The sequence below is a fragment of the Brachycentrus maculatus genome, unplaced genomic scaffold (genome assembly GCF_059751285.1).
Source record: "Brachycentrus maculatus isolate JH-2025_06_01 unplaced genomic scaffold, ASM5975128v1 h1tg000262l, whole genome shotgun sequence".
In the NCBI taxonomy this organism is placed as follows: Eukaryota; Metazoa; Arthropoda; class Insecta; order Trichoptera; family Brachycentridae; genus Brachycentrus; species Brachycentrus maculatus.
This window is the reverse complement of record NW_028281013.1, coordinates 31,464-48,002: the sequence shown is the minus strand read 5'-3', so window position 1 is coordinate 48,002 and position 16,539 is coordinate 31,464. Positions and strand designations below refer to the sequence as shown.

Here is a 16,539-nt window from a genome sequence, read left to right as displayed (position 1 = left end):
TATGGCTAGGAAAAAATGCATGCAGTTTTTCTTTATTTTGTTGACCACCAAAACGAATAATCTCGCTGGTAATTGGGTGAAGGCAGATACGCGGCCGAAACATATCCCTGTATGTAAGAAGCAGGCCACGTTTCGAAGTTAGATAGGGTGACCAATTGTGTGCACCTGGTTCATTGATACCACCCTCACCATATTCGTGTTTTCATTCAAAATGATAATTCATAAATTTTGTATGTAGTTTACTTGTTCATATCCTAACTGAATCAAATTATAATATTTATAAAGTCAATAAGATTATTTAAATTATACGTCATTGTTGACATTAATACCAAAGTACACAATTATTTCCAAATATGTGAATAAAATATTACAAATTGTACAGTACATATTTGTTTTACATATAAGCAGTGAAACATTCTAGAAAAATAAACGTTTTGGTGTGTTGAGAGTCTTCTAAAATAAAATACGAAAAGAGACACTGTGAGCTGCTATTATTTTCGAATAAAAAAATTATCATCAGCATTAAAGATCTAAAAAATATTTGACAAGTATATATCGTTAAAATAACGGTATTGTGTAAATACCAATATGTTATCAATATCTAGATTATGAAATAAAATAATGTAAAAATATTTGTGCTGCGGGGATAATCTTGGCTTGTTTTGTGTAATTTCATGTAAGCGATATTAGTTCATTTTAAAAAAATATTATTATGATTGGGCTCGAAGATCATGAATAAAGTTGTTGATTATTATTTTAGTTAGTATTGACAAAATTTTACAGTGAATATGTTCATTCAATAATCAATTTTCAAGGTTATCCCAGGATATTGAAAATGTGGAAAATTTATAAATATTTTTTTTTTCTCGGCTAGAAAATTAAACATGTAATAATAATAATAATAATCTAATAATAGTAGTAGATGCACTCGAATACGTGTCTTACTATCATTATAATTTGAAATATTTTTATAATTTGAAAGTTATATTGTCTTTGTTATTTCGAAAATCTAAAATTATGCCGAGGTTTTTAATTTATTTTTTTGTTTTTTAAATAAAAATTATTGAATTGATAAATCACTTTACTAAATGTTATAAAAATCATCAATTGAAAATTATTTCAAAGTAAAATTATTAATTGCTTAAATTTACAAAGAACTTTTAGTAGTTGATAGAGTTTTAAATAATTCTTTCCAAAACGACATCCTTTTCTTATCAGGATCCACTCCCGGAACGAGCTCATCGCCAATATCAATGTAATGAAATTGGTCTTTATCCACAGGTTTCCAATTTACTTGAATAACGTCATCCAATACGAGTGTTGGATTCCTAAAAAAATACATATAAGTATATATATTAAACATAATTATACTGATCAAATATAATACAAAGGTTATAATTCTGGGTTATTGAATATAAAAATTACAATAAATATAGAAAATTAAAATATACACCAAAATACAATAATTTAACATGACAAATTTCAGTATAACTTATCCATTTTTGTTTAATTTAAATCTTTACTTTTGAACCATCTTTTTATTTTCGATTTCGTTTTGGGGCGATTCTAGTATAAAGTTATCCAATAAGAGGTTTCATTTTGATATTTGAAAAAAACTGGTATACTTTAAGATAAATCAATGAATATTTATTGCATTGTTATGAGAAAAGTATGTGATTAACGATAGAAAACGATATCAGCCAAATGGCCGCCACGGCTACATCTGCAGCACCATATCCTTTTCATGAAATTTTCCATGACCAATTCCCACATTTGCGGCTGTATGTCCTGGATAACTTCATGAATTCCATCTTTAAGGTCTTCAATCGATTGTAGAGCATTGGCATAGACCTTATCTTTCACGTGGCCCCAAGGAAAAAAGTCTCAAGGTTTTAATCACAAGATCTCGGGGACCAACTGTAATCACCTCTTCGAGAAATAATACGGCCAGGAAATTTTGTTGCAAAATTGCGATTATTTCGTTGCTTGTGTGGCATGTAGCGCCTTCTTGTTGTAAATAAACGTCGTTCACATCAATATCTTCCAACTCCGGCTATAAAAAATCATTAATCATAGCTCGATAGCCCAATCCATCCACCGTAACAGTTGCTCCAGCCTCATTTTCGAATAAGTAAGGTCCAATCACACCGCCAGCCCAAAAACCGCACCAAACAGTGACACGTTGAGGGTTTCGATTCTTCACATCACCAAGTTGTCCCAACAGCTCAAATTTTTTAACAAGTTTTACTATTGCTGGCCGAGAAGGCGCTTCACGACGACCAAAAAGTGCTTTAGTTTCGCGAACTGTGATTGCAATTTTTTTTACCATTTCTGCAGTGAATTTTAACAATTTTAATGCGTTGTTGAAGCGTGTATCGTTGCATTTTTATAATTTGCTTAGTTTTTACTTGTCAAATGTCAAAAGATGACAACTTCAAAAGTGGCAGCTGCCCAGATAGCGGGTTATTCAAAATGAAACCTCTTATTGAAAAACCCTTTAGTTCAAGTAATATCAAGAGAAGTCAATTATGTTTTTGAAAAATATATTACCCGTGTTTTGCAAAATTACTCCATAATCTCACTATTCTCTTCGATATAAGCGAAGATGCTGATCCTTCAGCAACATCTACAAATCCTTTGAATAAATAAAATACGTCATCTGAGTGACACGCTCCCTCAACATGACTCTGTCCCACCATTTGCTTAGGTATATTTAATTCTGTTGAAGCCGAAAACCGGTAGAAGTATACGGGAGACGAGGACTGAAGAATCATTTTATGAGCATACTCGACACACCCAATAACGAACATGACGTCTGTCTCCAGATCAACTAATTGAGAAGCTGTATTTGGACCAATTTGTGCATTTCCAAAGTAAAATCTTTTAATTAAACCAGCAATTTCCTTCATTTGCCTGGATGGTACCATCTCCTTAATACGACGAGGAACTTTAAATTCGAAATTTTTATCCAATATCAAGGAATTCCTTAAGTCATTCTTAATATACCCTAATCCTTCTTTATCACAATAGCCGATGATTGTTGGAACAGTTTGAACGTTCCCATCTTCTAATAATTGCTTTCCAGATTTGGGAAGGAAGCATTCTTGATGATTAAAAATCTTTTCAACTGTCGGTATGAAACACATCGGATTGCCGGATATTTTTTCTTCACTCGTAGTTAACTTCAGCGAAACGCCTATTATGTTTTCTACTGGTATTTCTTGTAAAAACTCGAGCAAATCTTCGGCGCTGTCGGTTATTTTCCCCAATAATCTTCCAAGTTCAAATGCACGTTGAACGGGTCTCGCTACTGTTGACCATTCGGTTAAATAACAACCGCTCTGTGCTATAATTTTATTCACAAGTCCGGTACTCATCGGTGAAACCGTATGATAGGTAGCACATGCACCACCGCCGCTTTCACCAAATACTGTTATGTTGTTTGGATCTCCGCCAAATAGATGGATATTTCCCTTAATCCATCTCAGGGCTGCCACTTGATCTTTCATTCCGGCGTTACCAGGTACAGCCGGAATGTCCAAACAAAGAAAACCCAAAACCTCTAATCTATAATTGAACGTTACCAAAATAACCCCTTCTTCCATGAAATAATCCGGTCCGTATAAATACGAGTCACCAGAACCGGATAAATATGCTCCTCCGTAAATCCATACCATCACTGGGAGAAATGATGTATTTAAATCCGGTGTGTATATATTTAAATATAAACAATCTTCACTGCCCCATAAGATGTTTCGATCTGGACCTTTCGATAATATATCGAGTTGAGGACAAATTCCACCGTGTTTAGTTGCGTCGCGGATTCCACTCCATTCTTCGGGGGGAAGAGGCGCCTACGAATCGGTGCAATTTCATGTAATACGACAATATTTACGTAAGGTGATAATAAGTACATTTGAATTTTTTTTTACAAAAGAAAGAGTTAAAAAAAATTAGATATAGGACGAAGCATGTGCCTACGGTATCCCTTATCCTACATCCTACACAATGAAATCATATAATAATAACAATCTAAAAATAGCAATGAGAATTTGAACGGTCGTAAAACTCTCACAAATTTAAATCCAATATAGTTTTATTTAATATTCTTATAAATTATATAAGTAATACTAATATTGATTTTGAAAAATGTACATGTAACACAAGGTAGCTAATCAAAAAATTACAAAAAACAAATCAAATAAGATTTACATCGTACCTTAAAACGAAGTTTTCCAACTGGAGGTTTTGCATAAGGAATTCCTTGGAAACTAAAGTATGTTCGACCCGATGAAATTTTCTCCAATTTTCCTGCAAGAATTCCTTGTTTCACTTTCACACGAAACATTGCAAAATGTTTGAAAAAAATATTAGATCAATATTTTCTTTTGCGTATGAAATAAATATAAAATTTACCCGTGAATTGATATTAATATTTCCAAAGATATTTTCATTCTGACAATGTGATAGAAGCTGAACGGGAAAATGAATATTTGAATTGATTTAAGAGTTATTTGAATAGTTTTGTTTAATGTGTTTTTTTTAAACATTTTTTACCTGTAATTTTATAAATATATTCATTTATGAAAGAGGTGACTTATAGCCACGAGGGCATCGATTCCAAACGCATTAATTACGCAGTGTACATAAAAAAGACTGGTAAAAAAAGTTATGAGAATATAGATTGACAATCAGTTTTGCCATTATAGAATATAGATGGACAATCAAATGCCAAAGTTATTATAAATAATAGCAAAAAAGTAGCGTAACATTTTTGTATTTACTGTACCCACTACGCAGTAAACGCGTTTGTACTACCACTTCAGGGCTGATTCTATACGGAAGTTAATACTTTATCCGCGCAGTGTAGATAAGTTCAACTTAGCTTCTAGACTTTGGCATTTTGAAACCGATTGTCGATCTGTATTATCAGGAAATGTATGGCAACAAAAATAACCCATTCTAATGGTTTTTATTTTACCGACTATAAGTAATGTAAACCTTATTTTCACAGTGAAGTTAAAAACTCTCTCCTCATCATTCATCGTTCACTTTGTGTAATACTACTTAATGTATTGAATAATTCGACTTTTTAAGTGATATTACACAAAGTGAATGATGAATGATAAGAAGAATGTTTTAATATCACACCACAACGTTAACAATGCTTTTAATATACAAAATATGAAGTTAAAATGTTAACTGAAGTACAAAATCTCAACGTAGGGTAAGTATTTAATGCCTTTAACTATTTTGGGTGTTTAAATTTGATTTTACTTCTGGATCCGATGCGGATTTAATCCGATTTGTATAACAAGGAAGTAGATGATACCAAAATAAGTCATTTAAAAAAATATAGAAAAATAATCTATACTACTCTACTGGCCTTTTTAGGCATATCACGATTGAAAAAATATCTACTTGCAATTCAAATTTCAAGATGATAACGAAATCCTGTGAAAAAGTGTGATGATGCGAAAATCTAAAAATTAAGCAGTACATGAAAGTATAATAATAACCTATTTTGTATGATATAAACTACAAATAGCACCACCTTCCCCGCCGTAACAAAAAGATGTACAAAGTACATTAATTTAAGTTCAATTTTGAGTGACAAAGATCTTTACTGCCGCGTACATCCGTATGAGAAATGTTTTTTTTATACGTATGTATACTGTTTAATTTCTAGACGTCATCATGTTTCCGAGCGTTAAAGTTATATCGCTCATAATTATTTATTGTTTCGTCTATCGAGTATGAAACTTTTGTTTAATGGAACGAATGTGGTTGTCTTCTCTACGGGTTGCAGAATAAACATGTTTGGCTGATCTTGGTAGTCAAATTATACGTTAATATACTAAGTTTGTACTTCTACCATTACGCTGTTTCCCTGCAGTTGTAGATCTAGATGTAGATGTAGATAGTATGTATCAGCATACAATTCTAGCTTCTTATACATCCATACATTTATTATTTAGTCATACGTGCCCTCAAATCACGCAGACTTATGATCCGATTAGATTTTAAGTACTAGATTATATGGTTGTGTCAAGTCTTTCTTGGCCATCTTTGTTCTCTTCTCCCATTTGCGTATGCGAATTTTACTCTCGAGGGATAGCGAATTAATGACTACTGTATACATTCCCTCGCTATCGGTTCACTCCACATGTCCAAACCATCACAAATAACCTTTCGTAATATTTTTTAAATTAATACCTAACCTTTCATTCCTTTCTAACATCTTCACTATCAAATCAGTCGTATATTTTTTTTTCACACATTCGTTACCTACGGGTGTGGGCCCGATGAAAAGTGTTTAACAGAACCTAAGAGTGCTCGAATGAAAAATACTTTTAAAATATTTGGAATGGATAACTAGAGAGTGGAGTATACCTTTTCTGAATACAAAAGAAAAGTAAACAGCAAGGAATAAAACTTGATAGAGAACGAAAATATAACAAGATTCTGTAAACCCTAAAGCCTAGATGGAAAAGATACTTAGAAAGAGTGCTGGATGTAAGGGTGTCCCAATGGAAGCGCCCCAGAGGCAGACCTAAGAAGAGATATGTAGACTACATATGTGAAAGAATACTGAAGCAGAAAGGGAAGAGATTTAGAAATGGATGGCCAGGAATGTACATACTTACAGACATGTTAAGGAGACCAAATCCCATCCCGGTATAGGGTTAAGGAGAAGAAGAATTTAATCCAAGGATTAAAAAAATATATGTTTACAATTATTTCCTTTTATTCCTCCAAAAAAAACAAAGTGAATCCAAAAATCATAGCAAAAACGTTAGATATTCAGTTCTTCAAGAATATCACAATAATAAATGATGCACTCGGTCACGTGTTTCGGCATCATCAAAAAACGTGATACATTTTCGTATTTCATAATTTTGAATCTAATTTTTCAGTTATTTTTGAGGCATTAAATAACACAGATAATCCGTTTACCGATTGATCCAACATCGGAAGTCAAGAGTCTGCTGTGTACATGTGTATACAGTATCTACTCAATGAATTAGGGCCACGCAGAATTTCGCGCAATTTCTCAATTCAAACAGGAATAACTCAGAGAAAACCTTGAATAAAACAACATTGAATTTTATTTACACATGAACACTTTATTACGCTTAAATTATGCATATATTTTCATATAAATATAGTTAGTATTTAGTATTTCCACCTTTGGCAGAAATAACTGCCTCAATTCTTTTTGGCATACTTAAAATGCACTGTTTTATCATGTTTTTTATTTCTTCGTCTTCTGACCAAATTTTTTGAATATTTTTTTTTAGACAGTCTACTGTCGGATTTGGAAATGAGTATACCTTATTTTTTAACATGCTCCATACGTTTTCTATAGGATTAAGGTCCGGAGAATTTCCAGGCCAGGGGAGCAAAGGCAGATTTTTGTTAGACAAAAATTTTATCATTGATTTAACCCGGTGGCAAGGTGCCCCATCCTGCATGAAGGTGTATGGACCTTCTGTTGGGTCGAGTGTATGTTAGAAGGGCAATAAAATTCGTTCAAGGACCTGCTTATAGGAATTTTGGTTCATTGTTCCTTCCACGAAAAACAACGGCCCAGGTAAATTGTTAATAATACATGACCATATCATTGTTGCAGGGAGGTGTTTGATAACTTTTACCACACAGGCCTCATTGTAACGTTCCATTGGTGTTCTCCTGACGAATTGACGGCTCTCTGTCACGGCTTCTAACCGGCACTCATCACTAAAGATGACCTGAAAAATAATGAAAATTTAAGTTTAATTCAAATATATAAGTTTATTTACTAAAATGATATGTTGAAAATTCAATTTAAATAAATACCTTTTTCCAATCATCTACCGAGTAATTTCGATGCAGCCTGGCCCATTTTAATCGATCCGCTTTCATTCGTGGTGTCAATTTTGGTACTTTTACAGGGCGCCTGCATTTCAGATTTACTTCGTAAAGACGTCGCCTCAGTGTTGATACCGATATATTTATACCCTCTTCTTCCAATTTTATTTTTAATGTTTTTGCTGATGCACTACGGTTTTTCAAGGCACTTTGAACGATTTTTCGATCAGTCCTCGGTGTTGTTTTTCTAATCCTACGACAGTTCTTTCGCCGATTGCTAGTGGCGGGTGACAGATTTTTTATTGATTTTGAAATTCTGTCCACTGTTTGACGAGAAACGTTTTCTTTTTTTGAAATTTCTCTATTAGATAGTATTCCTAATTTCAGTAGCACTATAACACTAGACTTTTTTTCCTCAGAAATGTCTTTACTTTTTCCCATTTTGTCCTTTTCAAAAAAAACACTTGTGTTTACAAAAAAAAATTATACTTTATGAACTAAAATTAAAAATTAAGTTTTTTTCACAAGACACGATAACTATATAACCTCTCTGAACAAAACAACATACAGAACTCAAGAAACTTCACTAATAAATGAGAAAGGACTATTTTTTGAACTTTCAACTATCTGTCTACCTGTGCTAATTAGGGACCTTTCTCAGAAAAAGGGTTTGAAATTTTGTAAAGGCTTAAATAATCCAGGTATATTTTACATATTATTGAAGGTAATATACATGATATTAGATGTCAATAGAAAACTTAAAGTATTTATGTAAAATAAATATAATAATCCACATGATTTCAGAGTATTCAAAAAAATAATGGGTGGCCCTAATTCATTGAGTAGATACTGTATTATGAATATGTCATAATAATAAAATAAAAAGTGGAAACATATTACAGGAATTAATATGAATTTCTACAGCGCCATCTATGGAACGATAGTGCTGTTATTTTAGTTTATAAATTTCAGTTAGAAAATATACATGTAAATAATGAACAAAGATGTCATTCATTAGTTGCATATGGATATAATATACTGTTATTTTTTTTAAATGGTTCCCAAAATTTGGTTATCGAAAAATAGCATTTTACTTTGTTGGCATATTGTATCATCACTCGTGCAATTACTTCATGTTTATATACATATAATACTCGTATGTGGAATATTGTTACCTTGCTACCCATTTGTAATTGAAATATCCCTTTCTGTAAACTGTCAACATAAGGAAGCTCTTGAATTTTAACAAACATTCAAACGTCTCAACTAATGTCACGATTTGCTTGTATTTGCGCCATTTGCAATACAAACCATATTTTCAATATTCTTCATGACTCCCTTATTTATTTTTTTCACAGATTTTAATGATAAAGGTACAATTATCTTATGGTGATTTAATGCAATTTATTCAATAAAATTGAAATAATATATACTCGTATACTATATCATGGAAATACCATACTACATATATGTAGTTGATTTTTAATTTCAATTAATATTTGGGAAACAACACGTTATTGGACATCAATACTTTACTCCTAATAATTTGGGATTAACCTTGAAATACTAACAGAAAACCTTTGTGAGTTTGTAAGAGGGGTCTCTCATTCTTTAATATTTCATTAACAACTAACGCGAGTAGACCGGCAATGACTGATAACAGTCCCCGATTGGCATATTTTTATACATGCTTAGATAGAAATTCAGATTCTATCAACTAGCTCCTGATGCTTTTTCAAAAATTAGAGAGTAAATGTCTAAGAAAATAAAAACCATTTTAGGCAGTTTTCTACCATTTTTTTTACAATAAACTCAATTTCTTAATATTTTATTTACTGTCTTATGATTAAATCAATGAAGCCCACAATGAAAATAATGTAAAATCTATTTCAGTTTCTAGTAAAACAGTAATAAATTAATTTTTTTTAAATCCGTAGGCGGTACTTCGAGATCAGATTAGATTGTAATCAAATTTATTGTATTTTTTGCACATATCTATCTAATAGCGGCGTGTGATTTTATAAATTATATTTTCACGATGAGTTACATAAATCTTTGAAATAAGCTATCAAAGCTAAGTTTTAAACATTCAATAATTTAATGCTATTTCGTGAGTTTTAAATTAGTAAGTTGATAATATATTTGACTTTATTTTGTACATTTATCATTATGACCTGAATTCATTTTTATGTTTGTATTTTGGTAAAATTATTAAAATTCACTTTGGCAGGTCTAAAGTGGAAGTCCATCATAAACACTGTCGATATCGATGAGTATTGTGTTGTAAGTTGCTTTCATTTCAGTTTGGATTTTGTTAGGTTAGGTTAGGAAAGGTTAGGTTAGGAGTTTTGTAACCAGCTGTTGATACGTATTTTCCAGATATTGACGATGCCGAATAAAGATTTAGGGGATACTTTTTTGTATTATTCTGAATGAATTTCCTAAATAAATACTTATCCATATCGTTACAGTATTTATACACGCAGCCCTTAGGCTCAATCGCTATCAAATTGAGTGGCAATACGAATTTGATGCCGATATAAACTCAAAAACCCAACAAAAAGCGAACGATTATTAAAATCGACAAACAAACAATTGAGAGCTTTTATGATGCCGATATTTTTATAGACTTGACGAGATAATTGCGTAGTTTTCTGTATTTTTAGTTTATAGCTTGAGTTTATCGCCCCGCGATGTAATTGTGATTAAGCATTCGGTGAAAGATTCAAATCTGACTGAAAATTAATAATGAAACAAAACAATTATTGAGTATTTTATGTGTGGCTGTTCATTTGACAAGGCTATTGTACTTGGAAGTTGTTCCCATTTTTATTACTTTAAATTTGAGCAAATTATTTTAATATAGACATCAACCATTCTCGTTAAAATGATTATACAAAATATTTAATTTTATTAATGTAGATCAAAATATGATTTATGATTATACGCCAATTCGATAATTAAATATGTTAGTTTTATTACACAATGCAGCAACTCCTTAATCAGGGATGGCAAAATTTGTTTCTGGTGTAATAACGCTATTTACAAGCAAAATTGTGTGTAAGTTTTGAGGCAATAAAACCTCCTATGAAACGATGGAAACCAAAAAAATTTCCCGGTTAATCTATTTTTGTCCCGGAATTATTTTTTTTCCCAAATAATTATGATAACTTCCTGCACGTCGCATTTTCGAACAATAGGATTTGATTTTACATACACGACCGCTTGTAAAACTTGTGCATTGATGAATCGATATGTTTTGTAAACGAGATCTGTTAAGATGGTTTAACCCTGTTTTTTCAAAACATATTTTTTAATTATTGGTTCACCTGGTTTCCTATATATAAAATGTTGTTATTGATCTGTAAATTCCCAAAAAATATACTTTTTCGTACAATAACACATAACCAATATGCATGAGGTACAAATTTAGTGATTTCTAAAGTAGGTGATATCGCCCCTTAAGGGGAACCTGGAGAGGTTGCAGGGGACATTAGAAAGAACGGTAGGAAGGGAGATCCCAGTATGTAGTTAGTGAGCTATTGATACCTGATGACAACATTTTGTCTAAAAGAGAAAAAAAACTTGTCGATTCCTTATCCCACCCTTGGGAAATTGGATTTATTTCTACCCTCCTATAGAAGACAATTCTATCTACAGGAGTGACACAAAAGGGACGCTGAAAAATAAGCTTATTTCAAAGTGGCGCATGGGCAAAAAGAGTTTGGGAACAAGTGAATCACATAATTATTGAATATCATGCTCCGAAATTTAGATAAGTACCAGGAACTCGGAGGAAAGTGAGTTATTATCAACCAAAAACGTGAGAAAAGTCGAAAATATTTCTTTAAAATATGCCTTATTGTATTTATTACAGAAGAGTATTATAAATGATTCAACGCAGTGTTATTATTAAATAATACTTTTCTTTAAATCCAAACAAGATGTTATTGTACCATCACGCAATACCTTTTTAAGAGAATGTAATGCGAAAGATAAATTTTGAATATGGAATAATGTGTCTCGACCTACTCCATCCGTTTGTCAAAAGGTTAAAGCTTTCTCATAGAAGCGTTCTGCTGATCAATCAGCTGCCGCCTTATTGGAAACCATTACACAATTATCTAGTTCATCATCACATTAGCTTATAAATAGATACTGCAATTTTTAAAAAGATTAAATGTAGATTATTTACCTTAGCTGAAATTCAATGAAAAATACCTGGCTGTTAAGATGTACTAATACATCGTAACAAACACTGTTTATTTATACCTCTCTGCTTAAAATCGTATTTCGCAAATATGTAGTACAGTATCCAATCTCAGGCAGATCATCAATACCTCCATCAAATTTAAATACTTGTGTTACTCTTAAAAGGGTCAATACATTTTATTAATAAATCGTATCTCAAAACGTGACAAAAAGTTAAATAAACCGTTTTTAATCTCTCGATAATCGTGATCTCGAGGTCGAACAAAACATCGATATTGAAATAATGACCAATGTTTACGTTACTTTAAAATTGTAATGTTAATTTCAGTAATAAATTTCCGTTGTAATCGTTTGTGGCGATTGTGATTGTTATCCAGATTTTTAGGACTTCAACCTTATTTACTAGACCCATTTTGAACGTTAGACTGTAAATGGTAATAATTAAACTTAGAATTTTGATGTTCTACAACTTTGGTACCTATATTTTTGTTCAGCTTTGATCAGAGAAGGAAAATAAAATTTGACTACTAACTTTTGTCTCTATTAATTTGATACGGTTTCTACTTTTCACTTTAATTTTGATGACGTATTGATTTAGTATTCGTCTTTTAATCCTACTCGCGTGACTATTTATTCTTTCATTTACTTTACTTCTTTGTTAATTTTTATTTAATTATTTATTTATCTATATATATATATATATATATATATATATATATATATATATATATATATATATATATATATATATATATATACATATGTACATATATATATATATATATATATATATATATATATATATATATATATATATATATATATATATATATATATATATATATATATATAGCATGAATTGAATTGTTAAATTATATTGACATGATTTTTTATGTGCACTATTAAATTATTTTTACATATTCAAATTATATTTTATAACAGAAAACAAGTGATATACATGTACATTGAACCGATCAAATGAAAACGATCATAAATCAAGGATACCATGGTCAATATACAATAAGGGGTAGGTGCACAGATGATTTGAAATGGATGAAGGCAGAATAGTATGCAGTATCTAAACATTTGTTGAGCTTATGAAGCTTTTGAAAACATATTGATGTATCGCATCAAAAATAATGATTTCAATAGTAGAACTAAGAGAGTTATAAGTAGTAGTAGGTAGATGGAACATTAATACTGAGCGCAGAAAATGTTTATAAAATATTTTTGCCCGATTAGATTGCGAAAAGTACTATTTAAGAATTTTCTACGCTTTTCTGGCTTTCCTAATTACTATTACAGTTCGCCCTTCGATCAAAGAACTCGTTAAATTTTGCAACTAATAATAATTCGTACCTTTCGATCATGCTTGGGATAGGTCCTATCCATCAAGTAGTCTCGCAATCGTGTTGCAATGATGCTACGCTGTGGATTAAGTGAACGGGTTTTTTAAAGCCTCGTAATGTTTTATGCTATATAGCATCATTTTTACCGCGGGCAAAAATGTGATGTTTTTTGTACGGAAATTAGGTAAAGTACTTCATATTCATTATTTAGCCAAGATCAACGTGATCACATCATTTTTCACTTAGTCATTAAGAAACTTTTAATGGCGGTACTGTTTTTTGGAAAAAAATGTTTTAGTCGATCGTGTCACCGAGTTGTTTAAATAAAAATTTATGACAATGACTAAATTTTTTAAACAGCACAATTATTTCAAACTAACAAATACAAATGATGAGTGCGAGAAAAAGTTTCATTTAGATAAATCGTATTTATTGATCCTTGACGAACACAGACATTACAAATGAATACTAATATTTTTTCTCATGTAATGGATAATAAGGAGTACCTACCAGACATGTTCGATTTACATTACAGTTTATCTCGTAAATTACTACGACCAGATTTCTTTAACGAAAAATAAATAGGCTTTAAATTTTTCTTATGACTCCGGAAAACAATGAGTCAGTTACGTAAATTTAACATAAATTTATTAAAATATGTGAAAAAGACGTTTTATCTAATTTAAAATAGGAATATAGAATAATAATGGTTTTATTTTTATGAGCTTACAAAGTACATATTAGTAAATACAAATAGCTAGTCGAGAATAATAAATCTACTTATCCCCTATTTTCCGGATATGAATATCTGATAAACACGTCTATCGCAGCGAGTGCATCGGATATTACATCAAACTCCTTTCAAAGAGCAAACTGGCAGGGATAGGAGGGAAATGGAAAATTTGATTTATATGCAGGCGGATTTTCCTTCATATTTGCTTTCATATTACGTTGCTGATAGAACTGTAATAACCCTTTTCACTAGCATGTTCAATCTGGGGAATATGAGAGAATGTATGAAATCTATTTGCAAATGTATAAAAAAAATCTCATGTTATCATGTTATTTTTTTTCAATATTTGATAGATAGTTTGTTTGAATATTGCATTTTATATATTGGTTTTTAAACAATTTTGTGATGTTCATTATAACGAAAACTTTATATTTTATTTTATTTAAGTTTGAATTTTAGGTATTCTATGAATTTTATATTATTTTATGCAATGCGCCAAGAAATATAAGGATATCTTAGATTTCTTATACTGCTATTTATTTACTTACTCACGAGTTATTGAGAAAATACTATTATACAAGCATTTATTTCTTGTATGACGTTGAAACTAGTATTAATACAAAAAATATTACATCGTTTGTATAAAACAAATAAAATTAGTAATTTAAGTTTTACTTAGTAAGCATCACTATTTATTACAATCTATTATATTTCACAACACGCATTTTGATGTATTCCGGATCATTTGTAAAGACTCGGTCAAGTTTATTTAAAAAAAATAGATAAGTATCTACAGAGTGACTGCTGAATCAATCAATGAAATTATTGTCGACAGTACGATTCAAAAAGGCGAAATGACTGTATTTGAAAATGATGCAGAATGCATCGAAACACGTGTCAAAATAGATTTTAAGAATTTGTAGTATTTACCAAGTTAAAGTGAAAATTGAAATTACTCAAAAGTGACCGCCGAATAAAAAAAATAAAAAAATAAATTTGGTTTTGGTCCCGTGGTTAGTATCACAGACTTTGAATCAGAGTTTCTGATTTAGATTGATTCTTGATCCTTTAACTTTTAATACTGGGATGCTTAGGCATTGGAAAAAGGTATGAATTCAAAAATTCAGTATAAAATAATAATGAAAATATTTCTCCACAAAGGTGTGTAATTTATTTTCGATCTTAATTTATTCAAAAATATATATAAAATTTCTAAATTTATTATATAAATACAAATATAAATATTTTATTATTTATTACTAGGTACAGCATTTAATTTAGCAAATCAGCATGATATAGGTAGGTGAGTAGAAAAAATCATAAACACTTGCATAAAATAATTGGGTATATTTAATTTCAATCGTTTCTCACCTTTCAAAAGGTCACTTCTTGTGAGGATTCTAATTAAAGATTTTTTTTATTGCCACTATACTTTCACCTGAACTAATTTTCACTAAATATAATGCATTCAAAATATTGCTATGTTCTCTTATTAATATTAATACCATATTATTATTTTAATATTTGTTTATCTGACTGTTCCACATTAAATCAGGTTAAAAAATATCCACGTTGAAATAATTGAATTTAAATTACAGGTTTGTAAAATCTTTATTTTAAGATTTGTCAAAGATACAGTTATTATATCGTTCTAGTGTAAAAATAAAAGAAAATAATTCCCTTTGTTATATGTTATAGTGATTCTTATATGCAAAAATAAATATTTAAAATTGAAATTCATACAGAGGGGTTTAACTCAACTGTTTTTATTTGTCACGAAATTATGTAGTATTATGATTTATATTTATGTCCGCCTCCGTAGTGTAATGGTCAGCACGCAGGGGGGTTAAAATAAATGTGATTTTTTCACTGTAATATTTATACAATATTACCCTCGACCAATATACCTGAAGCGGAGGGCTGATCACCTTTCCCTCGTGTGTAAACGATCAAGATAACACTGCGTTTATATGACGCCGTGCCCTATGCACCATCGGGGTGAGGATAAGGGGTTTATGATTTATAAATTATCCTCTTTTAATTGAGATCCTCAATCCTATAAACCATGAACAAAGGTGAAGAACTACGTGGTGAGACGTACCATTTACTTCATCTGATTCTTACAGGCAAGACAGAAGGCATGGCATTAGCTGAAGCCAACCATCTTCGGAATGTATGGCACTGGAATGGGATTGCAGGAGTCCGGGAGATATTGGGATAGCAAAGGACAGCAATAAACATTGGAAATAACACTTGTAGAATATGAAAGGCGTTTTGTTTTCGCTATTTCTAGCTTCAACATTAATGAAGAAGACAAAAAAAGAAATTTTGTAGGATTTTGGCACTTATGTGAACTTAGTAGTTTCTCAAAGGACTTGAATTCCTATGTCTATG

At 30.9% G+C, this 16,539-nt stretch overlaps 1 protein-coding gene across 1 annotated transcript; it reads right to left on the bottom strand.

The window, feature by feature from the left end:
• Positions 1 to 1,026: 1,026 nt before the first annotated feature.
• Positions 1,027 to 4,491, bottom strand: LOC148305765 (carboxylic ester hydrolase-like). Its single transcript, XM_088266133.1, has 3 exons — positions 4,220 to 4,491; positions 2,551 to 3,854; positions 1,027 to 1,328 (listed from the first exon to the last, which is right to left on the bottom strand). The coding sequence occupies exons 1-3, from the start codon at positions 4,346 to 4,348 to the stop codon at positions 1,148 to 1,150; spliced, it is 1,614 nt and encodes a 537-aa protein (XP_088122259.1). The 5' UTR covers positions 4,349 to 4,491; the 3' UTR covers positions 1,027 to 1,147.
• Positions 4,492 to 16,539: the final 12,048 nt, after the last annotated feature.